Source organism: Corythoichthys intestinalis, chromosome 1 (genome assembly GCF_030265065.1).
Source record: "Corythoichthys intestinalis isolate RoL2023-P3 chromosome 1, ASM3026506v1, whole genome shotgun sequence".
Taxonomy (NCBI): Eukaryota; Metazoa; Chordata; class Actinopteri; order Syngnathiformes; family Syngnathidae; genus Corythoichthys; species Corythoichthys intestinalis.
The window spans coordinates 34,473,528-34,499,418 of NC_080395.1; the positions used below are offsets into that span (position 1 = coordinate 34,473,528).

The window sequence follows — 25,891 nt, forward strand, 5'->3', positions numbered from 1 at the left end:
ATTAGTGGGCTCTGAGGATTGATGTGAATATACCTAACAAATTTCATTGTGTCCGTCCACGAATAACAGAGGTGTACCGGGCTCTTCCTGGTGGGCCGGGACACACATTTTGTGGCGCTTGTTGAAATGATTATTGAGAGTTAATTAAATATTTGCTTTTGCCAGTGAATGCTTACAATCAAATATTAGTGTTGGTGATTGACTGATTGCTAAAATTAAGTGTTTCATGATTGACTGCCATAACTTTTTAACGACATATACTAGTATATTAATGGGTTTGATTACCTTAGACATGTTAAACTCATGATGAAACTGCCTTGTCCTTCCAACCGCTTTAGACTGGTCTAGGTTCCAGAGGTAAACTTCCAGGACAAGCCGCAGACATTAAGAAACTAGACCCGTTTGGGACATTTAAGAAATTATATGGTTGCTGCATTTTATTGTTACATTCTAGTATTGTTGGCCATTGCTTCATTAAATGTATTAGCACACACACGTATATATATATATATATATATATATATATATATATATATATATATATATTACATACATACATACATACATACATACATATATATATATATATATATATATATATATATATATACACACATACATACACATACATATATATACATATATACATACACATACACATATATATATACTGTATAATTCCACCTACATACAGACACATAGTCAAACGAATACAAGGGGTGTCTCCAGCTTGCTCCCCCTTCCTTTTTAGAGAGAAACCCATCTGTTGCTAGGGACAACCCCCAAATAAAAAGAAAGGGCGTGGGAGGGTTTAGTTTAGAGTGTTTTAGGTGACTGCATAGTGTAATCTAGAATTCCACTATTTAGTCCCTCCCACTCTCCTTGCAAGTTCACAAAAATTTAGTGCCTTCTCTCCTTATTTTGGGTAATATTACAAATGTCTACCCAAGGATTGTTGTTTGAACTTGACATTTAATTGGTCCCTCGAGCCGGATTGCAGAATACCTGGAGTTTCCAGTTTAATAATAATAATAATAAATAAAATTTTCTCGGCTGAGGCATTTATTGGTCCAATTTTTGTTAGTCCAATGAAATATCTCAGTGCTCCACTCACCCCGCCCCCCGAACAACTTAGACGGATATGAATGAGAGGGAGGTGCAGATATTGATATTTCTCCAGCTTTTCGTGTTATTTTTTTCCTGATGTTGCTATTGCTCGGGATTGCTGCATCTATCACTATTACTGTCTTCTGATGTTTATCCACCACCACTATGTCAGGCTGGTTGGCCAACACCAGCTTGTCTGTCTGGATCTGGAAGTCCCACAGGATCTTGGCTCGGTGGTTCTCGACCACCTTTGGAAGTGTTGCCCACCTTGACTCAGGGGTCTCCAGTCTGTACTCGGCACAGATGTTCCTGTACACTATACCTGCGACCTGGCTATGTCGTTCCATGTATGCCTTGCCTGCCAGTATCTTACACCCTGCTGTGGTGTGCTGGACTGTCTCAGGGGCCTTTATTCAAGGAATAATGGAGGAGTGGCATTTTAGTTAATACCCTCCTCAAGAAGAATAACAACAACAAGAACAAAGTAACCGAGAACTTATGACAAGCCCGCCCCCCCTTTCCGGGCAGTCTAATAAGTGAGAACTTGAGACCCCCCTCCAGACTGTCTAATAAAACTTCCTATTTATTAAGATTTTAAGTGGCTACTGTGTAATCCAAATTCATAAATTCTCTTAAGTAACTTGTTATTTTGAGTATCATTAACTAAAATTAAGTTAACAACATTAAATTGATATAATGATTTGTATAACTTCTGCATGCTTTTTGGAAGTGTTGACATTTTTGACGAGTGTTTTGGGTTTTCTAATTCAAAAAATGGCTAAAAGTGGGTGTGGGCTTATCCCCCAAACCCCAACACTCCTCTCTTTACTTAAGCAGCTGACGTGGGTACCCATATTATAATTTTCGCTCTACACATAATGCCAAAACAATTGATAAAACAAAGCCTCATTTTGCAAAACGAATGTGTAAGATATTGGGGTAGTGGTAGTGGCGGTAGTAGTAGTGGTGGTGGTAGTAGTAGCAGCATTTGATACCTTGTCAATGTATTAACTCGTTGGCTGCCATTGATGGCAACAGTCCATTTTAAGTTTGAGGATGGCAGTGAATGAATGCTGCCACCCTCCCAGTTCAAGTGGATTGAACGTCTACTAGTGACAAACTAATTTAAATTCACAGTAGGAGGATAAAAAGAGCCAACTTAATGGACGTCTATCATCATCAATGGCAAACAGTTGAGTTGATTAAAAAAATGAATAAATAAAACATCCAAATGTAAATTATTTCCACACTTCCTGACATTATCACTCTTGCAAGCTGTTATCTTACAAGTAGGTTTCCCGAACAGCTAGCATAATGTTCTCCTACCAGCAGTGTTTATTTACTTTCGTTGTTTCTGGCTGTTTTAAGATTTTGTCTAGTACTAAAAATATGTTGGGGTTTTTTGTTTTTGTTTTTTTCTTTCGAAAATGTCCTTGTCGATCTTGTTTTGTTGCTTTGTACCCCTTTAAAAATAATATTAACATCTTCAAAATACAATCTTTTTCACCCTATTGCGATCCTCTGAAAATGATGGGATCGGGCCGATTTCCAATCATGTGATCGGATCGGAGTCATCTCTTTTTATAATGATTAATGATTATTGTGTAAAAGAGTCATCAGTTTCTTGAGCGCGGACTCAAAAGTTGATCAATGACTATAGATGATGAAAACAGATCATCATTTAAAATTTGACCCAGAAACTTTCTGTTAGGTCACAAAAGGAGGACATGTAGTTCTACTGACGCAAATAAGCGTCATCATCTACAAAAAAATTAAATGAAACTGAACAAATGAATTAAGAAAGCAGATGGTACTTGAAGAATGTTCATGCTGACAAACAGCAGTATTAAACACACAATATTTTTCTAAAAAACAATTCACTCCAATGAATCACCATGATTTTCATATTGCTATGATTAGTTTGCTGAGTTATTGTAGCGATTTTTACTTCCCAATGAATGACCAACAAAGTTCTAATCACCACAAGTTATTAATCTACATGTATAAACACATCCATCAAATTCCGACACAAACAGATCATCAAAATTACCAATGTGTCCACTGCCGAATGTAATCCTATCAAAACCTAATAAAGTAATTCCCAAAAACCATTTGGTCAAGCATCATATGCCATACACTATGTTGTTGATATTCATTGAGCTGTCATCATATTCAATATGATGGAGATGATATTCAATTGAAACGCGCTACATGACTAAATATGACATTCTGGATTGACAGCAATACATAGCACATAGCAAAGGATGCATTTGGGATATATCATAGGCTTCATCATCTCTATCATAACCCAGCCATGTGACATAATCGGAATCCATTAGTCATCATCATTAATAGCTTTATTCAAAATCATTTGTCCATGGAGACCGCCACTTACCTGGTGGTGTCCTGAGGAGTATAACCACTGGGAGGACATAACTCTACGCTTCAACCCCCATTATGAATACAGAATTATTACTTGACACAGACTAAATGTGTATCATCGGTTGGGTTTCTGAACCAAGTCCATCCCATCAGTAGAGGCTACTTCGAGTTAACCCTAGCCTGCACACTGCCCCACTGTCTCAGTCGTTAGGGTTCCAGGTCATTGGTCATCTGGTTGATAACCATTATCCTGTGTGATTGGTGTCTGATGGGAAGTAGGTAAGTGTTTGAAGTAGGAACAGAGTGTAAGTCAAATGCATGTGTCAGGTGGAGAGCTGTTTCTGTGACTGGCACAAGATGTTTGAGTTTGGCAAAGCTCCTCAAGTACGTACGTGGAAATTTTGGGGACGAAACTAGTGATTGAGCACAGCTTGAAAAGAATAAATGTTAGCTTGTAGACAAAAAGGTCAAACGACAGTGTTGTTCCGAGAAATGCTATCAATATTTTTGGCCTGAAAGTGCATTACCTTTCAGAATGCTGGATACTTTTACTTTCACATCAGTCCTGATTTTCTCTGCTCATTACTTGGCTATTCCTTTATATTTTAAAATCTATCTGCCATTACGCTACCGTGCCCTCGCTCTTGTCAACTGCACTTGCACACTTTTAAATATCTAAGTGCATCTTTTATGTTACGTAAAGCCTCTTGGACACGGTTTAGTATTTCATTCTGCCTAGGAACCGGACAGCAAGTATTAGTTTGCATGAACATGCAGGCAAAATGTAGTTTGCATTTAGATATACTCATAAATAAAAACTATGAATTGATTAAATCACAGGTTAATGAAGAGTAACCGACTGATAGTGATAGATTAATTATCAAGTTACTAAAGATCCGTTTAAAACTGTAAGACAGATTTCCATCGGCAAAAGTAGAAACAGCCTAGTAAGCTTCAAGTAATCTACAAGGCACTTCCTCGAATGATGTTTCACTGTTCCTGGAAAAGTTTCCTGAAATATCTTTCTTTTAGAATGTTCTTGGTTAAAATAAGGTTGTCATGCCACATGTTCATTTGATCTGCTCTTGGCGTCTGTGAATATATGTATTTCTTTTTCACTACAAAGTGTGCTACAATGTTTTAAATTTAAAAATGCAATCGAAGTATGTCCTCGAGAATTTATTTCTTCAAATAAGAGTTATTCAGAATACTTTTTTCCCCTTTCCTACTGGCTGAACAAGAGATGCAAAACATTCTTGCTTGAGTGGCAACATTGTGTTGGGGTGTGTGCGTGGTGGGGTAATTGGCGCTTATTTGTTGTTTTGTAAATATCCTCAACTCTTTATTAGTCCCCACAGGAATCAGCCATTATGGAAATTTCAACACCTTCCACGGAAATCAAAACAGTCCACGGAATACAGGGAGGGGTGAAGAGAAATGACATTTTACCTGTGGTTTTCAACACAGCCACCAGATGCTGCGGTGTAATAGTGCTAGCCACTAACCTGCTCAGTATGGAAACAGATATATTATTGCGTTTACAGGAAGACTGTTTTGTTTTTCAAAAGCTGTAATCATTTCATTGAATGCAATATTCTGCAATTCATCCATTTTTTTCTGATACATGCAAGCTAAGTAAATGACTTGCACTTCATTTAAATATTTCTTTCAATATCCTTTTTGCCGCTAACCCATTTTATGATGAAATGTTTTGCACCCTAGAATGACAGAATATTGATGCCTATTAATTTATAACCACAATTTTCCCCATATATTTTTTTATATTTGGAATTAGTTTTATAAGAAAATGATTAAATCATTACTGTGTTAATGTGCCTCGTAACTGGTAATGCTAGGCTTTCTTCATTTTTAATTAAAAAAAAAAAAAAAGAAAAAGAAAAGTGAGGGTAGGGGCATGCCCACAGAAAAACAAGCCGGGGAATCAAGAATTGCTCTCGGCAGAATCAGGATTGTTCGCTGCATAACCAATGCTTTTTCATCACTGACACCTGGGGGACTTCTATATAAGACAAGTGACTATTTTTGGAAATTTGTGGGGTAAAAAAACATATCTAAACCCAATAAACAATTGGCATCCACATATGTGGACATCACATTTTGGGTTATGTACAGTAGGCCACAATATTAATATTTTGGTACAAAAGTGTAACGAGTGCAAGTTGGTGGGTTGTATGCTGTGGAAACAATCCTCTGAACAACTAGCCAGGGCTTTTAGCCTAGTGGTTATCATGCTTTCCTGCAGCGCTGGCCATGCTTAGCGATACAGGCTTGAGGCCTGTCTTGGTCAAAGGGACGGCCTACATCAAGTGTGGCCTACAATTATGATTATATACTAGTCCTTCTCAAAAAAATTGCATATAGTGATAAAGTTAATAATTTTCTGTATTGTACTGATAAACAATAAGACTTTCATATATTTTAGATTCATTACACACAACTGAAGTAGTTCAAACCTTTTATGGTTATAATATTGATGATTTTGGCAAAAAAGTCAAGAAAAAAAACAAAAATCCCTATCTAAAAAAAATTAGCATATTTCATCCGACCAATACAAAAAAGTGTTTTTTAATACAAAAAAAGTCAACCTTTAATTATCTATATCAGCTATGCACTCAATACTTGGTCGGGAATCCTTTTGCAGAAATGACTGCTTCAATACAGCGTGGCATAGAGGCAATCAGCCTGTGGCACTTTTGAGGTGTTATGGAGGCCCAGGATGCTTTGATATTGGCCTTAAGCTCATCCACAGTGTTGGGTCTGGTGTCTCTCGACTACCTCATCACAATATCCCACATCCCACAGATTCTCTATGGGGTTCAGGTCAGGAGAGTTGGCAGGCCAATTGAGCACAGTAATGCCATGGTCAGTAAACCATTTATTTACCAGTGGTTTTGACACTGTGAGCAGGTGCCAGGTCGTGCTGAAAAATGAAATCTTCATCTACATGAAGCTTTTTAGCAGATGGAAGCATGAAGTGCTCCAAAATCTCCTGATAGCTAGCTGCATTTACCCTGCCCTTGATAAAACACAGTAGACCAACACCAAGAGCTGACATGGCACCCCAGACCATCACTGACTGTGATTACTTGACATTGGACTTTCGGCATTTTGGCATTTCCTTCTCCACAGTCTTCCTCCAAACTCCACCTTGATTTCCGAATGACATGCAAAATTTGCTTTCATCTGAAAAAAGCACTTTCGATCACTGAGCAACAGTCCAGTGCTGCTTCTCTGTAGCCCAGGTCAGGCGATTCTGCCGCTGTTACAGGTTCAAAAGTGGCTTGACCTTGACATGCCTGTGCACGTGGGCTCTGGATGTTTCTACTCCAGACTCACTCCACTGTTTCTGCAGGTCCCCCAAGGTCTGGAATCGGCCGTTCTCCACAATCTTTCTCATCTGGTTGTGCAGCGTTTCCTGCCACAACTTTTTCCTTCCCACAGACTTCCTTCTGACGTGCTTTGATACAGCACTCTGGGAACACCCTATTCACTCAGAAATTTCTTTGTGTCTTAGCCTCTTGCTTGAGGGTGTCAATGATGGCTTTTTGGACAGCAGTCAGGTCGGCAGTCTTGCCCATGATTGCGGTTTTGAGTAATGAACCAGGCTGGAGTTTTTAAAAGCCTCAGGAATCTTTTGCAGGGGTTTTGAGTTAATTCGTTGATTCAGATGATTAGGTTAGTAGCTTCTTTAGAGTACCTTTTTATGATATGCTAACTTTTTGAGAGAGGGATTTTTGTTTTTTCTTGACTTTTTTTGCCAATATCATTAATATTAAAACAATAAAAGGCTTGTACTACTTCAGTTGTGTGTAATGAATCTAAAATATATGAAAGTCTAATATTTATCAGTACTTTACAGAAAATAACGAACTTTATCACAATATGCTATTTTTTGAGAAGGACTAGTATTATTAACACTGAAGTTGTTGGGATTTTTTTCCTTATTGTATTTAAATGCGTGCCCTGTAAAGGATAAACAATGTTTTATTTTTTTCTTCAATAAAATCTTTTTTCCTATTGCTTTGTAAATTTGTGCTACTAATGTGCTGTGTTGTAATTTCTTTCTGTAAAGACTTTGCATTGTATTTTTATAACGAAAAGCGCTATCCAAATTTGACCTGCTTCAATAATGCTGTTAAATGATCATATTTTGGGTCTTTTGACTTTCTTCACCCATCACCATTTCCCTCTGCTGGCAGGAATCTCTTCTAGCCATTCTATTAACCTCACCGCCTGTGCTAATTGTTATATCGTTTTAGGTCCACAACCGAGTAGGAAGCAGATCACAACTGGATCTGACCCCTCTATTCGGTGGATGGGTAATTGAACAAGCATTGGCCGTCAGAGCTAGTTAGCCTCACAGAAGTGCTGTCACTACTACACTGACAATACAAGCAGGCACTCCAGCAATTACCAGCTCCCCTGTGAGGGGACCATGCTAGTGCCTGGGGACAGGCTGATAGGCGGAGAGCAATGAGGGGCGCCTCATTAAGGTAGGGTTATGGATGAACTACAAATCTATGTGTGAGAGAAAAAAAGCTGGGTGAGCGTGTGAAGGTTAAATTATTTGGTTTAAGAGAGTTGATGGTAAAGCCACTGAGGAAGGTGCACAAACTAGGATTGCAGACGAGATGAAGTTACTATATGTACTACATGGAATTGATTTTTGTGTGTGTGTCATAGGCCCTTAGAAAATCGGGTTTTAAAATGGCCATCTAAAGGATTGGATCAATACCACGAGGAACTGTTTAGGGCAAAGAATGGTTGTAGTGCATAAAAGAAGCAAATGGCGCAGGATAGAAGCATAGAAGAGGATATACGAGTGTAGGGAGTGGTGGGTGTATGGCAAGCGGTTACATATGAACCTGATGCCACGACCTGGCTCCTGGCTCACTGGGACAGTGGGGCAGTGACACAAGCAGCAGCACGGGGCCCCTACAACACTCAAAGCTTCTCAGCAGATCAATCTAAAACAGGGTTCACCAAATCCTGACCTCAAGGCCACCTATCCAGTCATGTTTTCAGTGTCTCTTTCCCCTAACAGACCTGAATAAAATGATTATGTCATCAGCAAGCTCTCTATAAGCCTGATAACGAGGATAGGTGGCCTCGAGTTCCGGATCTGGTGAACCCAGGTCTAAATGTAATTCCCAACAGTTATATTTACATATTCATAACTATCATTTGCCATGAAATTTGCAGTATAATGTAGTGTGATTAGGTTTATTGCCGATCACTAATCGACAACGTAGAAATTACATTTTGGCAAAATCTTCATATACTTTAGCTTCTTTTTTACAGAGCTAGAATTATCATTTATAGCTACAGTAAACAAAGGTACATTGGGGCAAATAAACATTTAGTCAACTACTAATTGTGTTAATTGTTAATTGTGTAAAAAGTTCTCTCCCTTGAAAATATTAGAGAGGCCTGTAATTGTCAACATGCGTAAACCTCAACCATGAGACACATTATGTGGGAAACCCCCCCCCCAGAAAATCACATTGTTTGATGTTTAAAGAATTTATTTGCAAATCATGGTGGAAAATAAGTATTTGGTCAATACCAAAAGTTAATCTCAATACTTTGTTATGTACCCTTTGTTGGCAAAAACGGAGGCCAAACATTTTCTGTAACTCTTCACAAGCTTTTCACACACTGTTGCTAGTATTTTGGCCAATTCCTCCATGCAGATCTCCTCTAGAGCAGTGTAGTTTTGGGGCTGTCGTTGTCCAACACGGACTTTCAACTCCCTCCACAGATTTTGTATGGGGTTGAGATCTGGAGACTGGCTAGGCCACTCCAGGACCTTGAAATGCTTCTTACGAAGCCACTCCTTTGTTGCCCTGGCTGTGTGTTTGGGATCACTGTCATGCTGAAAGACTCTCGATTACATGGCCCCATTCATTCTTTCCTTTACACAGATCAGCCGTCCTGGTCCCTTTGCAGAAAAACAGCCCCAAAGCATGATGTTTCCACCCCCACCACCCAAAATGTTATCATTTTGACGCCACAAGGTGAGATCTTGCATGGAGCCCCAGATCGAGGGAGATTATCAGTGGTCTTGTATGTCTTCCATTTTCTAATAATTGCTCCCACAGTTGATTTCTTTACACCAAGCGTTTTACCTATTGCAGATTCAGTCTTCCCAGCCTGGTGCAGGTCTACAATTTTGTCTCTGGACAGCTCTTTGATCTTGGCCTTAGTGGAGTTTGGAGTGTGACTGACTGAGGTTGTGGACAGGTGTCTTTCATACCGATAATGAGTTAAAACAGGTGCCATTAATACAGGTAACGAGTAGAGCCCTGTTAGACCTTGTTAGAAGTTAGACCTCTTTGACAGCCAGAAATCTTGCTTGTTTGTAGGTGACCAAATACTTATTTTCCACTCTAATTCGGAAATAAATTCTTTAAAAATCATACAATGTGATTTTCTGTTTTTTTTTTTTTCCCAGTCTGTCTCTCATGGTTGAGGTTTACCCATGTTGACAATTACAGGCCTCTCTAATCTTTTCAAGTGGGAGAACTTGCAAATTGGTGGTTGACTAAATATTTATTTGCCCCACTGTATGTATAACATATTCTAGAAGTAAGAAAGGGCACAGCTAATTAATAAAAATATAAGTGATTATTAAATTACTCGATTAATGCATTGTTAAGAATTATTTTCCATTGATGACGATAGAAGTGCAAGGGGCTAGCAGCAAATGATTGTTGCCGGCCTACCAGTCAAAATAGACTGAACGTCTATTGCCGTCAATTGCAGCAAACTACCTGTAGTTCAGTTCTGTTGGTACTATGTCTACAGCGATCAACACTGAGCTTTCTTAAATACGACCTAAATGCAGCAGGCAGAGTTACAATCAATTGGTTCTAACCAATTTATTAATCTGACCTCTGTGTGGTGAAGTTGACCAGAGATGCATTGGGTTAGGGAGCCCGTACTGCCCGGACTAACTGATGTAAAACTTACTTTCAAGTTCATCTGACTTCACTTTTCACCAAGGAGCATCTGACACTTTTTTTCTATGGCAATTAAACCAAATCTAAGGCGCACACACCCACATTATCTCTGCACTTTTCCAGCAGGTATATATTTTTTTTATGTGTTGAACCCCCTTATCTTTACTTCCAGAAACAGAAATACTACTTGATCTATGAATCTGTCTCCCCTGCAATCCACCCGCCAAGCTTTTCATCCTCTCCACAGTAAGTCATCAGATACTCCTGGAAGCCATTCCCACCTGAAATCCCCTCCCCCACCAACAATCTGTCTTTCATCTATCTCTTCCTTCAATCGCACCATCATCTCATATGTGGCTACCTCAGTCATGGGAATGGCTGGAGTGAGAGTCAGCTACATGTGGAAGGAGTGTTGCTCCTCCTTGTTCACTTACACTGCACATCTACACGGATGGACTTGATGGCAGCCACCCCCACCCCGTTGTCAGCTTTGCAGTAGTAGCGACCCCCCTGCACCCTCTGGATGCCCTCGATGCGTAGTATCTCGTTGTAGATTGATGTCTCCTGGAATTTATCTGAGGCGCTTCCTGCTGTCTTTGTCCATCGTACCTGGGGAGAAATGGTTAAGTTAAGTATTTTAAGTCAAACCAACAAAGAGATTAATGGACAAGTTTCCTGAGCGAAACCTGGGCGGCCACATCTTTGACAATTTCTGCTCCGAACTTCCGGTTTAGACAGAACAACATGAAGTGCGGTTGAAGTAAGCAGTGTTTTGACAGAGTTAAAACTTCAAAATCAAACCAGAGGAACGATTCAGCATGACGTAGCTGAGACTCCGAGACTTTCTGTGCTGTCCGTGAACTTCTGGAAGCGCCTATATATATGGTCGCAAGTGGAATGTTTTGATCAGCGACCAGCTAGTAGCGACAATGTGCCAGTGTGGATGTACCTCGCCATACGCCTTAAATCGAAACTAGAAGCAAACAATAAGTTAAAGATGTGCTTTTAACCTAAGGATCCACCTAAAAGATTGTATGTTTGCTCTTATCACTTCGTTGATCATTCGTGGACAAATTTATAACAACCTGTGCAGCCTGTCTTAACATGAGGTGTAGATTGATGCTACTCCAGCTCTACGGCTTTTTTGGTTGGAAAAAGTGTAAAACGGAAGTCGCGAGCAGCAATGCGGAAGTGGGGGGAAGTACCTCGGAAACTTATAGAATACAGACAGATACAGGGCCCTACTTTCGTACATTCTAAACCTAGACCAGTGCAGTTTTAAGACAAGAAGAAAGGTAGTTTAGACACTGTTTTGGTGGTTTTGTGGACATGATCAAGCAAGGGCTTTGGAAATAGAGCATGTTATGTTGCTATTAGTGGTAAACAACTTCAGCTCTTTTGCACCAATAAGCAGACATCCACAAGACCATTGCATGCATTAAAAACTGCAATTAAATAATCGTTTTTTTTTGTTTGTTTTTTATATACAATCCCCAATTACAGGGGGGCAAATAAATATTTAGTCAACCACTAATTGTGCAAGTTCTCCCACTTGAAAATATTAGAGAGGCCTGTAATTGTCAACATGGGTAAACCTCAACCATGAGAAACAGAATGTGGGGGGAAAAAAACCCCAGAAAATCACATTGTTTGATTTTTAAAGAATTTATTTGCAAATCATAGTGGAAAATAAGTATTTGGTCAATACCAAAAGTTCATCTCAATATTTGTTATGTAACCTTTGTTGGCAATAACGGACGCCAAACGTTTTCTGTAACTCTTCACAAGCTTTTCAAAAACTTGCTGGTATTTTGGCCCATTCCGCTATGCAGATCTCCTCTAGAGCAGTGTTGTTTTGGGGCTGTCGTTGGGCAACACGGACTTTCAACTCCCTCCACAGATTTTCTTTGGGGTTGAGATATGGAGACTGGCTAGGCCACTCCAGGACCTTGAAATGCTTCTTACGAAGCCACTCCTTTGTTGCCCTGGCTGTGTGTTTGGGATCACTCTCATGCAGAAAGACTCTCGATTACATGGCCCCATTCATTCTTTCCTTTACACAGATCAGCCGTCCTGGTCCCTTTGCAGAAAAACAGCCCCAAAGCATGATGTTTCCACCCCCATGCTTCACAGTGAGTATGGTGTTCTTCGGATCTAATTCAGTATTCTTTCTCCTCCAAACACGAGAACCTGTGTTTCTACCAAAAAGTTTTGTTTTGGTTTCATCTGACCATAACACATTCTCCCTCTTCTGGATCATCCAAATGCTCTCTAGCGAACCGCAGACGGGCCTGGACGTGTACTTTCTTCAGCAGGGGACACGTCTGGCAGTGCAGGATTTGAGTCCCTGGCGGTGCATTGTGTTACTGATAGTAGCCTTTGCTACTGTGGTCCCAGCTCTCTGTAGGTCATTCACTAGGTCCCCCCGTGTGGTTCTGGGATTTTTTGCTCACCGTTCTTGTTATCATTTTGACGCCACGGGGTGAGATCTTGCATGGAGCCCCAGATCGAGGGAGATTATCAGTGGTCTTGTATGTCTTCCATTTTTTAATATTTGCTTCCACAGTTGATTTCTTTACACCAAGCGTTTTACCTATTGCAGATTCAGTCTTCCCAGCCTGATGCACGTCTACAATTTTGTCTCTGGTGTCCTTCGACAGTTCTTTGGTCTTGGCCATAGTGGAGTTTGGAGTGTGACTGAGCGAGATTGTGGACGGGTATCTTTTATACCGATAATGAGTTAAAACAGGTGCCATTAATACAGGTAACGAGTGGAGCCTCGTTAGAAGAAGTTAGACCTCTGACAGCCAGAAATCTTGCTTGTTCGTAGGTGACCAAATACTTATTTTCCACTCAAATTTGGAAATAAATTCTTTAAAAATCAAACAATTTTTCTATTTTTCTGTTTTTTTCCACATTCTGTCTCTCATGGTTGAGGTTTACCCATGTTGACAATTACAGGCCTCTCTAATCTTTTCAAGTAGGAGAACTTGCACAATTGGTGGTTGAGACTTATTGGCCCCACTGTAAATGACCAATGAATTAAATGTCCCCAAACCTTTGAATTATACATTTCTTTTATAAGGCTTTATTTTTCTCATGATAAAAAGGCTAAAACCTGGATTACATCATGTCAAACGGTCCTTAAAACGTTAGATTGTCTGACTCACAAATTTAACTTCTTTATCACTCATATAGATCAAATCAGCCTATGCCTCGAGTGGACACAGTCAGTGACACTAAGCATAGCAGAACACGTGGCGTTTATGACGCTCATCTTGGACCATAAACAGTATTTCTGACAAACTCAATGAGGGTTTTCATGGTTGAATTGCGCCATCAGCAAGCATGAAGTATGCCCTCGCCTAATCCACTACACAAACATACACACACATACACGAGAGTATGTAAACTCATCGTGTTTGACTTTTCTTACTACGTGATTGTATATGAGTGTACATCCCATTAATCCCTATTAACCCTTCTATCGGTTATCAACCTCTATGAGGCTATCAGCTATTTCCCGTTGAAGAGGTCAGAGAGGATAATGGGCAAAGTCACTGCATGTATAGTGTGTATGTGTGCGTGCATGTTTAAAAAAATGGTTTCATGGATTAGTGGATTATCAGGGCCCATGTAAATGCTACATGTCTGTTTATTCAGCTCTGTTTGTGGGAAGGATTTAAATCAGGCACTCTGCCATTGATCAAACTGGTCAAGGTGAGCAATGAACCAAACTCAGCCTGTCCATGCTTTAGTGACTCTACTTGTTATTCACACTGTGGATGTGCTGTTGTGAGTGTAGCTTTGTAAACTACAAAGTGTTAAAGAGACCATGAGATGCTCTTCTTTGTACTTTATATACATTCATTCTCACCAAGTATAGAGGACTGAGACACGGTTGGTAAAATGAACACATATATGCCAAAGTACATTTTCAAACAGACATAAAACGTTATGCAATCTTAATGTGGCTCACAATGATTCCACTTCCTGCATTCACATCGGCAACACTAAAAACTCCAAAGATTCTTGAAAAAAAATAATTGAATTTGCACAATGAATTAATTTTCAGATGCATTTAAACAGAGTAAGCAACATCATCTGTTGGTTGTAGCCTTGGCAAAGGGTTTTTCAATCATAAAGTGCCAGAACATGTAAATGCCAATGACAACAATTTATCATTTATCATGCTAATGTATAGCTCACATCAACAGAGGTGCGACTTACACTGGGGTGCAATTAAATTCTCAATAGGATTAACTTATAAACGAAAATCAGAATTTAAAATAAATAACATCTTGCTCCTTTAACTCATAAATGGTCACCAATGCTACCAGGCTGACTTCTCACTTCTGATACGTTTAACACCTTTACGTCTAAAAAAAAAAGGCAACAGACATATTTACATTAATGATAGTATATAGTATATAGCTACATAATAAAACGGCATGACCAAGTGGGCACAGCCAATAAGAAATGCTGTTGAATGTTAAGCCTGAGTTCTGCATTGCTGTGACGGCGTAGCGACGATGTAGACCCTTCGGCATCAATGAGCATTCAATAGTTCTGCAGCAAGGGAATGCGTTGCTCTGAAATTCACCGCCAAGCCACTAGAGGGGTGTTGTGTTTTGTTTGTGCGGTTTTAGGGGTCTCTAGTCAAATTCTTTTTCTTTCGTTTTCTTCCGGTTAGACAACAATGGCAACGGAGAGGAAACGCTCGAATGTGGATCTTCAGCTCATCCACATTGAACAAAAAAATGCCGATCATACTAATCTGGAGGCGCAGGCGACGCAGAAGACGGTTGCGAAGGTGGTCTGTCTGACTGTTGACTGTCTAGAGTCAGGTGGAAGCCAGAAAGCTGGGTTTTCCAGCGTTTTGTCCGATTTTTTTCCCTTGTCCTACAACCAGCCAGTGGGAAGCCATAGCAGATTTCTGGCGGCTATGCAACTTCCCAAACTGCGTTGGAAGCCTTGATGGTAAACACATTATCATAAAAGCACCGAGGCACTCTCAATCAGTGTTGATGTATGAAGTGTGTAAAACTGTTTGTCGTTAAAAATTAAACATCAAAATAACTCTTTTGACACCAAACCTGTGCTTTATTCTTCATATAATTGAAGTGTAAATGTAAATATTTCACAGCAAACATATGTACGAAATAAATAGTAACGTTCACTAACCAAAAATACGACATAAAGTGATAAAAAACTGGCAGTTTTTGGCAGGCTGAGTCACTGCTTGGTGGGACCATTCAGTTTCAAACACACACATACTTGTCTCGGAGGTTCCATTTTTTATGCATTTGCTGACCTCCAGCGTCGTATTTTCAGCAATCTCCTGTCAAGAATTGCTTGCCATTTGGCAATCTTTATAATGCCTTGGCGAAACATTGTACAGGTGGTCATATTTGCGGACCTCTTCGATGATCCTCTCGTCGGCTTGGTTCATTTTTTAGTGTGGCTTAAAAATGTTTGTAAATGGCGGCGATTTCGTGCTGAACCGGAAACAACAGTCCAAGCGGACCAATCACAGTCCATTTGCGTCACTTCACAACGCGTTGATGTGACGCATAGTCAGGATTCTGTGGATGGGCATGTCAAGCTACGGTGCAGGGTTGTAACTCAGGTCTGCCTTGACAGCGTAGGTCTGCCGCAGAAGCATAACTCAGCCCTAATGCTCCACAACTGTGGGTAAACTTACTGGTTTATTGGCACCTAAGGTGCTGGTTTGACCCAAAAAAGTCCTGGAACATGATGAGGCCAAAATCAAGAAGTGCCTGATCTGCCAAAAATTAACCCCTCAAAACTGACTTGATAGGACATGTGACTATTTGTGGTAATTAAAAAAAAAATGATTTAAAAAAAAAAAAAATTAAACCCCAAAAAGACCTGACATATGCAGACCTGACATTTTGTGTTATAAAGTAATGTTAATATTGTGTCCTGCTATTATATATTTCTCTTTAATTATGTATGTTGGCATACAAGCTTGTCAGATATACAGTGCCTTGCAAAAGTATTCGGCCCCCTTGAATCTTGCAACCTTTCGCCACATTTCAGGCTTCAAACATAAAGATATGAAATTTATTTTTTTTTGTCAAGAATCAACAACAAGTGGGACACAATCGTGAAGTGGAACAACATTTATTGGATAATTTAAACTTTTTTAACAAATAAAAAACTGAAAAGTGGGGCGTGCAATATTACTCGGCCCCTTTACTTTCAGTGCAGCAAACTAACTCCAGAAGTTCAGTGAGGATCTCTGAATGATCCAATGTTGTCCTAAATGACCGATGATGATAAATAGAATCCACCTGTGTGTAATCAAGTCTCCGTATAAATGCACCTGCTCTGTGATAGTCTCAGGGTTCTGTTTAAAGTGCAGAGAGCATTATGAAAACCAAGTAACACACCAGGCAGGTCCGAGATACTGTTGTGAAGAAGTTTAAAGCCGGATTTGGATACAAAAAGATTTCCCAAGCTTTAAACATCTCAAGGAGCACTGTGCAAGCCATCATATTGAAATGGAAGGAGCATCAGACCACAGCAAATCTACCAAGACCCGGCCGTCCTTCCAAACTTTCTTCTCAAACAAGGAGAAAACTGATCAGAGATGCAGCCAAGAGGCCCATGATCACTCTGGATGAACTGCAGAGATCTACAGCTGAGGTGGGAGAGTCTGTACATAGGACAACAATCAGTCGTACACTGCACAAATCTGGCCTTTATGGAAGAGTGGCAAGAAGAAAGCCATTTCTCAAAGATATCCATAAAAAGTCTCGTTTAAAGTTTGCCACAAACCACCTGGGAGACACACCAAACATGTGGAAGAAGGTGCTCTGGTCAGATGAAACCAAAATTGAACTTTTTGGCCACAATGCAAAACGATATGTTTGGCGTAAAAGCAACACAGCTCATCACCCTGAACACACCATCCCCACTGTCAAACATGGTGGTGGCAGCATCATGGTTTGGGCCTGCTTTTCTTCAGCAGGGACAGGGAAGATGGTTAAAATTGACGGGAAGATGGATGCAGCCAAATACAGGAACATTCTGGAAGAAAACCTGTTGGTATCTGCACAAGACCTGAGACTGGGACGGAGATTTATCTTCCAACAGGACAATGATCCAAAACATAAAGCCAAATCTACAATGGAATGGTTCAAAAATAAACGTATCCAGGTGTAAGAATGGCCAAGTCAAAGTCCAGACCTGAATCCAATCGAGAATCTGTGGAAAGAGCTGAAGACTGCTGTTCACAAACACTCTCCATCCAACCTCACTGAGCTCGAGCTGTTTTGCAAGGAAGAATGGGCAAGAATGTCAGTCTCTCGATGTGCAAAACTGATAGAAACATACCCCAAGCGACTTGCAGCTGTAATTGGAGCAAAAGGTGGCGCTACGAAGTATTAACGCAAGGGGGCCGAATAATATTGCACGCCCCACTTTTCAGTTTTTTATTTGTTAAAAAAGTTTAAATTATCCACTAAATTTTGTTCCACTTCACGATTGTGTCCCACTTGTTGTTGATTCTTGACTAAAAATTAAAATTTTATATCTTTATGTTTAAAGCCTGAAATGTGGCGAAAGGTTGCAAGGTTCAAGGGGGCCGAATACTTTTGCAAGGCACTGTAGACTCACTGTTGAAGCCTTACAGTAAAGGCAGTGTGTCAGACTAAATCTTGGATTTTTTTTTTTTTTTTTTTTTGAAAAGTGCTTGAAATGGACTATGGAAAAGATGCATTAACTTATTGCATGTGTGGCAAGATCTTGGGTGTAATATGAAAAAGGATATGTCAGTTAATACCAAAAATATGCAGCAGACATTTTTTGAGACGTAGGCTTAAAATTCTGTCAGTCGCGAATTTTGTCTAAGAGGCAGTGCATGTAGATGATGAATGCAGCATGTAGAGAAGATTTTTGTGAGCCAAAGGGCCTATGTGTGTGTGCAGACCTGGGTGGTGAGTATGTTTTATGTGTAAGGAAGAGCGGGAATAAAGGCAAGTGATAGACTGTAGGATATACAGCACGCCTGTCAGCTGCATGACGGGCAGAGAAAAAGGTGCTGTGAGTTCCTCCAGCGGGGATGGGGATGAAGTGAAAATACAGTGGAGTGGTGAGGTGATAATGTGAATAAAAGAGATCTTAAATGTGATGCAGATGACAGGCAGCCGAAAGAGGAGCTTTTGTCAGGCTGTGACACCGGCAGCTGAATGCCATCACCTGCACGCGCGCTCCCTCCTCAGACCTCTATCGCCCTGCCTCTTCTCAATTTCTTTACCAGATGTGTGCATGTGCGCGCGAGTCCCTTGTGAATGGATCCAAGTGGATATCTTTCAACGATTTCTCCCACCTTCATCTATCTGGTGGCTTCTTTCTTCCTTTGTCTTTTTTCACAGCAAAGTCCAACTCTCCCTCCCTATTAGATCTAGACATAAATCACACTCCATTTGAATGATGTGCATTCCCAAAGACAGCCATATTTACATTTGTTGAAACACCCTTTTTTTAAAGTAGCACCTAACTTTTAGATTGTCATGCGCAGATCCCTTGAGAAATGACTTGACATTAAATGCAGATTCTCTGCGTTCAGCTGAGTGGCATGCTGCCGGGAGCCATACTAGGTAGGCACATTTCAAAATGAAAATGTTCATTTGCCACAACACCACAGTGTGGACAACTGAGGGAATATTTTGTGTATTAACCAACATATGCACTGCCATCAAACGTCCCCATAATTGGATTGTAGTCCCAATTTCCCAAACACCCCCAAAATGCATCGTAAAATTCACACATCACATTCACATCTTGGATTCGGATAAAATGTATCAACAGGGTATTGTTTTGGCCAGTGGAAGGTAGTTCTTTTCAGATGTGGGCCTTCAGTGGAGACCTAAAGCAACACTTAGTAACTTTTCAGTTGTAGTCGATTTTAGCGACGCCGGTGGACAAAATCGGTAGTGCCTTAATGAACACTGTGTTTCCTATGAGGACCAGCGCTGCGTTTCCCACGAGGACCAGTGCACACCCGCATAGTGTCATAAAATCATGATGGTCGTCTGCAGATGGATTTAACAACATTTCTGCTGCCAGCCGCTGTGTGAAGGATGAAAAGTACAGTGTGTCACAAAAGTGAGTACACCGCTCGCATTTCTGCAGATATTTAGGTATATATTTTCATGGGACAACACTGACAAAATGACACTTTGACACAATGAAAAGTAGTCTGTGTGCAGCTCATATAATAGAGTTAATTTATTTTCCCCTCCAAATAACTCAAAATATAGCCCTTAATATCTAAACCCCTGGCAACAAAAGTGAGTACACCCCTTAGAAACTACATCCCTAAATGTCAAAATTGAGTACTGCTTGTTATTTTCCCTCCAAAATATCATGTGACTCGTTAGTCTTACTAGGTCCAGGTGTGCATAGGGAGCAGGTGTGTTCAAATTTGTAGTGCAGCTCTCACACTTTCTGATACTGGTCATTGAAAGTTCCAACATGGCACCACATGGCAAAGAACTCTCTGAGGATCTTAAAAGACATTGTTGCACTACACGACGATGGCCAAGACTACATGAAGATTGCCAACACCCTGAAACTGAGCTGCAGCACAGTGGCTAAGATCATCCAGCGTTTTAAAAGAGAAGGGTCTTTTCATTGTGTCAAAATGTCAATTTATCAGTGTTGTCCCATGAAAAGATATAGGGCCTATTTAAATATCTGCAGAAATGCGAAGGGTGTACTCACTTTTGTGATGCACTGTAATAAGGTAATGAATCCAGTTGTGCATATAGCATATGACTGTTAGCAACCGTGTGGCTGAGTGTGGCTAAACCCTCCACCCCACCCGAACTCGTCAGCTCTGACGAGGTTAGTTGGGGGGGGGGGGGGGGGGGGGTCACGGCAGCGAGTGCAAGACTCAAAGTCTTTTTCCTCCTCAGACAAAACTTTTTGTCTCTGTTGCTCTGCCATCTTCGCAGAATTCACGCGAAAGTGTTAGCATCGACTTTCGTCTTTATAATGAATGGGGAAAGGGAGAAGTGACTGCATACGTCAGCACATTTTTAGTTTTTTTTTTTTTTTTTTTTTTTTTTGTGTGGCAGTTAATTTTCGGCACACACCCCCTCAAGATATAAAAGAAGTGTCAGTCAACAAGTTGTCAGTTGACAAATCATCAAAATGTTAAACATTTGATGAAGGTAGAAAAGTTACCAAGTGTTGCTTTAAGTGACCTAATCCACCCCTTGATACCATGACTATCTCATTGCAATTTTACAACTATACAAAAATGTCATAAGTGTGATTTTGAAAAGTTAAACAATTTAAATATTAAGGGTGTAAAAAAAAAAAATCTGAGATTTCTCGCGATATTAAATCACGCAATTCTCGTATCGATTCAAAATCCATCTGTATCAATCCTCACACGTGTTTTTTGTTGGAAATAAACAATACAGTGGCTGCACTTCTACTCCCATCCACTAGTAAGCACGCAAGAGTTATCCTGGGTGGGTTCTTTACACTATAGTCTCGCGGGATCTGATGCCATGGGGCAAAAGTTTCAACATGGCGGAGATGGAGATACACAATGCCCTGAAGCACCTTTATAAGTCTGAAATTTGGGCTCATTTTGGCTTTTTACTGTAAAAAAGGAGGCGTGGGGTGTGACAAGAGCCACACGATATGCAAGCTGTGCAATGAGAAAGAAATACTGCGGAAACATCAAGTTATTATTGGTCTGTGGTGGTTGGTATACCTTGATGCTCAAGTTAATGTTTTGACCTGCCTTTTTTTTTTTTTTTTTTTTAAATAACTGTTTGTTATTAACCTGCTATACATCCTTTAAGATGTTTTTTTTTCATATTTTCATATTTAAAACCATGCATTTAAGCAGGCTTGGACTAAAACTGGTTTGCACTAAAGCCGGTTTGCACCAACAAAGAAAATGTTATTATAGAAGCCGTCAAACATAAAACATTAAACTTGAGTGCTGGATGAGGTTTCAAGAATAAACTGACAAAAGGTACAATAAACAGCACTACCCTGAATACAGGAGTTCACCCTCATATTGTGTTGGGGTCAGAATTGACGCATTTTCAAATTTTCGTATGCAAAAATCAATAGTACTTTCGACGGACTCAAACTTGAAAATGGGTCAATTTTGACCCGAAAACAATACACTGCAAGGATTTAGTATTTTCAGGTGAAGTTAATTTACAGATCAAATTTAATTCGCTAGCAAAAATATGGGCTTATTTGTGAGGGAGGTATTGGATTCATGCATTTCTTACTGTACCATTTCAACAGTGAAAATTCGGACATGTTTCTTATTTAATGTACAATGATGCTAAGTGCATTGAAGAAGGATGTGATTCAATTTCCCACTACCACTCATATATTTTTGTGGTCATTATTGGTAGTACGTTGAATAATACATAGAACATATGAATACCAACCATAATATTTCACCTCATTTATAGGTATAGTTGGATTATCTCTATATGCTTATCATATTGGCAATATTAACATACAGCAGCTTGTTTCTCATGGTACCTAAGCTGCTGCGCCTCCCCCAGTCCTCACACTTTCTGGTTTATATAACATAACAACCATCCATCTTATATACCATATGCTCATTAAGTTCATTGGTAAGCCTGAGCTTATTCCATCTGACTTGTACAGGAGTGAGTTTCACCCTGGACAGGTTGTCAGTCAATCAGAGAATACATGTAGGCAATTATTCACACTTACGTTCACACCTACTGACAATTTAGAATTTTCATGCATGTTTTGGGAATGCGGATGGAAGCCAGATTTACCAAAATAGACTTTGCAGAGACTTGAAACTGTTTTCCTCCAAACCAAGGCTACCCTTCTTCAGACACACCAGAGGGCAAAGGTGTGTCCACTATACTGACAGGCCTGCAAACTATGAACACGTAAGCATCACTTCGATATATTTACCTTTATCTGTGTGGATTAGCCTCAGCAACTTACCTTTCATCATCTTTCTCTGCCTTTCTCACACTTTGATTCCCTCTGACATTCTGTCCCTCGATGTAAAAATATCTGTCTCGCCGCGCACGTACGCACGCGCACGCACGCACAGCTTCTTGCCTGCTGATCTGTCTGCGAGCTGCTCACTTCTCCCTTCAGAGTGACACATCACAACAGGATCCAGCAGATATTGCCCAACTGCTGTCAGACTTCTTTGGCCCGCTGTCCAAAGTGCAAGCTGTCAACATGACTAAACAACACATGAGAGGCCTGAGCAGTGAATTAGCATTGACTGTAGCGCAGAAAAATGAGTCAAATTTGGGTTTGACATCATTTGATATCTGTGTTAATGACTCGGAATTTCTCCCACAAAAATGTCTCAGACTGTTGGATAATTGCTAAATGGCAGCGCTTTTATGAAGCCCTGAAGTAACCAACAAAACCATCTGAACTGAAATTTTTTGCAAACATTTTTGTGCTGTACCGAAAGTCCAATGGACTATACATTAAGGGTGTGTCAAAAAATCTATTATTAGACGCATCGCGATTCGACACATGACGATTCAAGTACGATTCATAAATGTTAAAAAAAATGATGATTTTTCCCTAATAAGTTTAGGACATCCGCTAGTAGCGGAACGAAATTCAAGAATCGTCTGCCGCCCGGACACCTTTAACAGACGCACGCACAATGCTATGATTGATGCATCTGGTTACTGAGCGAGAGATTTACTCCTTTTTAAAAGACTCGAAAATAAATCTGTGTATGAGACCGGCAGGGACCCGGCAGTCGCGCTTTGGGTCCTCTTCCGTGCGCAAGTTATTTTTTTAGAGCGAGAGAGAAGAGATAGTTTGTTGCTTCTTGTCTTTCAGTTTTCCAGCAATAGGTTCAAGTCGTGTTAATTGGAAAAAGTCGCTAGTGTTTTGCTAAGTCCCATGTACGTCTATCAGAGGTGAGTACACAAACCCTCTTGTACTGTTTAGCTTTTATTGTTGCTGTTTTTGAGACGTTACTAGTTAGCGCCGAGCGCTATGCTAATTAGCAACTTCGCTAACATGTATTTCCATGTGAAGTTGTGCGTTGCTTGGTGGTATACAAAAGTTATTCCAGATGCAGAACGTTTAAAACCAGGATTAAGTACAGCGGTAACACTACAAACATGCGAAATCTGGGAAGACAAAGTATATTGGTTGAGAAAAGTCTTATTTGTAAAGACACTTTGTTTGTTTCCAGAAAATGTGGAATTCATTCCACCAGTGTACATTTTATTGCATTGTTGAGTGAAATAAGCACTGCCTTTGAAAGAGTTAATGTTTTTAGACCTTCTTATGGAAAAACAGCATCTCAAGGTCAACTGTGGGTTGGATAGGCATGTTGAGAAATAAGTACTGCGTTTAAAATGGTTTAAGTTTTTGAATTTTTTTAATCATTAGGATATTTCAAAAAAAGAATGGACATAAATTCGTTTGGCTACTTTATTAATTAGTAATGTATGATGCATTGAGAATTGTGATAACCGTAATAATTGTGATCATCATCAATACCGTGATCATCGTTCAATAATCGAATCGTAGCACCCTGAATCGTAATCGAATCGAATCGTAGGAGGGCCTAAGATGGCACAGCCCTACCATGCATGTTTGCCAAATTGAGACAATTAATCTCCAAATTGTAGAAAAAGAGTCTTTGCTTCACATTAGGACTGTTATTAAGTCAAAAAGCTACAAAATGGCCACACCCCTCCCCTGTCAGCCATCTGGCTTTGAATTTGAATTACAAAAAATCCACTTGGATAAAAGATCTCAGAAATTGCAAGTAAACTCCATTTGAAAAGATAAAATCCATTTCGCCATTGATGATCTATGATGGAAAATTCCAAGCAACAAGGTATTATGCTACTCAAGGACATACCGACAATGTCAGTGGGGCCCATAGGGGTCGAAACCCTTGATCTCTGCCTAATCCGATTAGATACTGCATTTACATATCTGACAGTGTAATTAAAAGTCGATAATCTAACAGCTTGGCAAATAATTGCCATGCAGAACAAATTAAAGAGCAAATCTAGGCTCAAGTAGCAAATACACAGCTGACCACTGCCATTCTTGATCTTAATGTGCATCAATTCTTTCTGTTCGTTATTTGCAATCTCCTATATCCCCCACTAGTCTGTCTGTTCATGCTCTTTTTTAGTGTAATGCACCATTTACAATGAAAGCTTTTATTTTACTACTAACAATTGAATATGCTCCTTGTCTGACATCTTCCAAAGCACTAGCCCTCAGCATCAGTGGTTTCCTAGTGTGTTACAAAGTTCGGAATCCTTTCTCCTTCCCCTCACTAACCCATTAACAGCTTTGCTATGGCTGTTGTCTACTTCTTTCTTTATGCATTTGTTGATGTAACGCCAGCGGAGTCAACGATACAGTGCTTTATCCATCCAGCTGGCTCACTCACCGTGAATAGGCTTAAGATAGTAATCCTGTTATCGGGGAATACTGCTTGGCGCGGGCGCACAACCACACACAGAGAAACACACACACAGAGCCTCAGACATACAGACATTGAATTTATGAAAGCAAAGGCTGCATAATTTTCTCTGAGTGAAGTATGAGAGCAGCAAATGAACACAGCCAGCAATAAGATATATTGTCGTAAATTCAATTGAATGATTGACTTGCCGATTCAGTGGATGCACAGGTGGGTGGCTGTTGATGATGAGTGACATTAAGTGTGTGTACAAAAAAAACACTTTGCCATGAGTCAGTATTTCTAATTATAATGATTGAGTTTTTATTATTTAGCCTTTGTTTGTTCAATGAATTTCTTCAGGCTTTCAATCATAACAAAATGGTCCTAATGTTCAGGGTTGTAGGATGCTGATTTTTCCACGATCATCTTGAATCTTGGCAAGGTAGGTTTGTGAAGTGATGAATGTGCAATCTTTCAAATCCATCTTTTAAGGAGAATAACACAACTTGGCCATGTGGAGTGAAGATAGGGCCGAAAAGCGCTCAATAAACCTGACTCATTGATATTGAACACGCCTTCCATCTCTTTAACCTTGTCATACAATATGAATGACTGCATTGGTCATTCTGCCACAGTAATATGATTCTGTAACTGATGAGATTACAGGAAGCAGAGGAATCATCAGGTTTTAATGATGATGATGTTATTCCTTTTATTTAGCATGGTACCAAAAACATGGAGCAATTACTGTTGACATTGTTTTGTATACTCACTTATTTAAAAAATGTCGGAACTGTTTTAAGTTGTGGGGACAGATGTGTAGCGTAGCATATATACAAGGTACTATCCCAATTCCAAAGACGTTTAGACATTGTGTTACACATAAATAATAACAGACTACAATTTTCAACCGACATTTAATTGAACACACAAAAAAGACGAGGTA

At 39.8% G+C, this 25,891-nt stretch overlaps 1 protein-coding gene across 5 annotated transcripts in view; it reads right to left on the reverse strand.

Moving 5' to 3' along the window:
• LOC130925492 (MAM domain-containing glycosylphosphatidylinositol anchor protein 1) overlaps positions 1–25,891 on the reverse strand; it is a 347,692-nt gene that overhangs the window by 182,765 nt on the left and 139,036 nt on the right. For 4 of the 5 annotated variants that reach the window (XM_057851332.1, XM_057851333.1, XM_057851331.1 and 1 more), the window contains one exon: positions 10,907–11,081. In XM_057851332.1, coding sequence (XP_057707315.1) covers positions 10,907–11,081 — 175 coding nt within the window. Of the gene's footprint in view, positions 1–10,906; positions 11,082–22,472; positions 25,771–25,891 lie in introns of those variants that run through there. The other variant, XM_057851334.1, reaches the window with a different exon arrangement.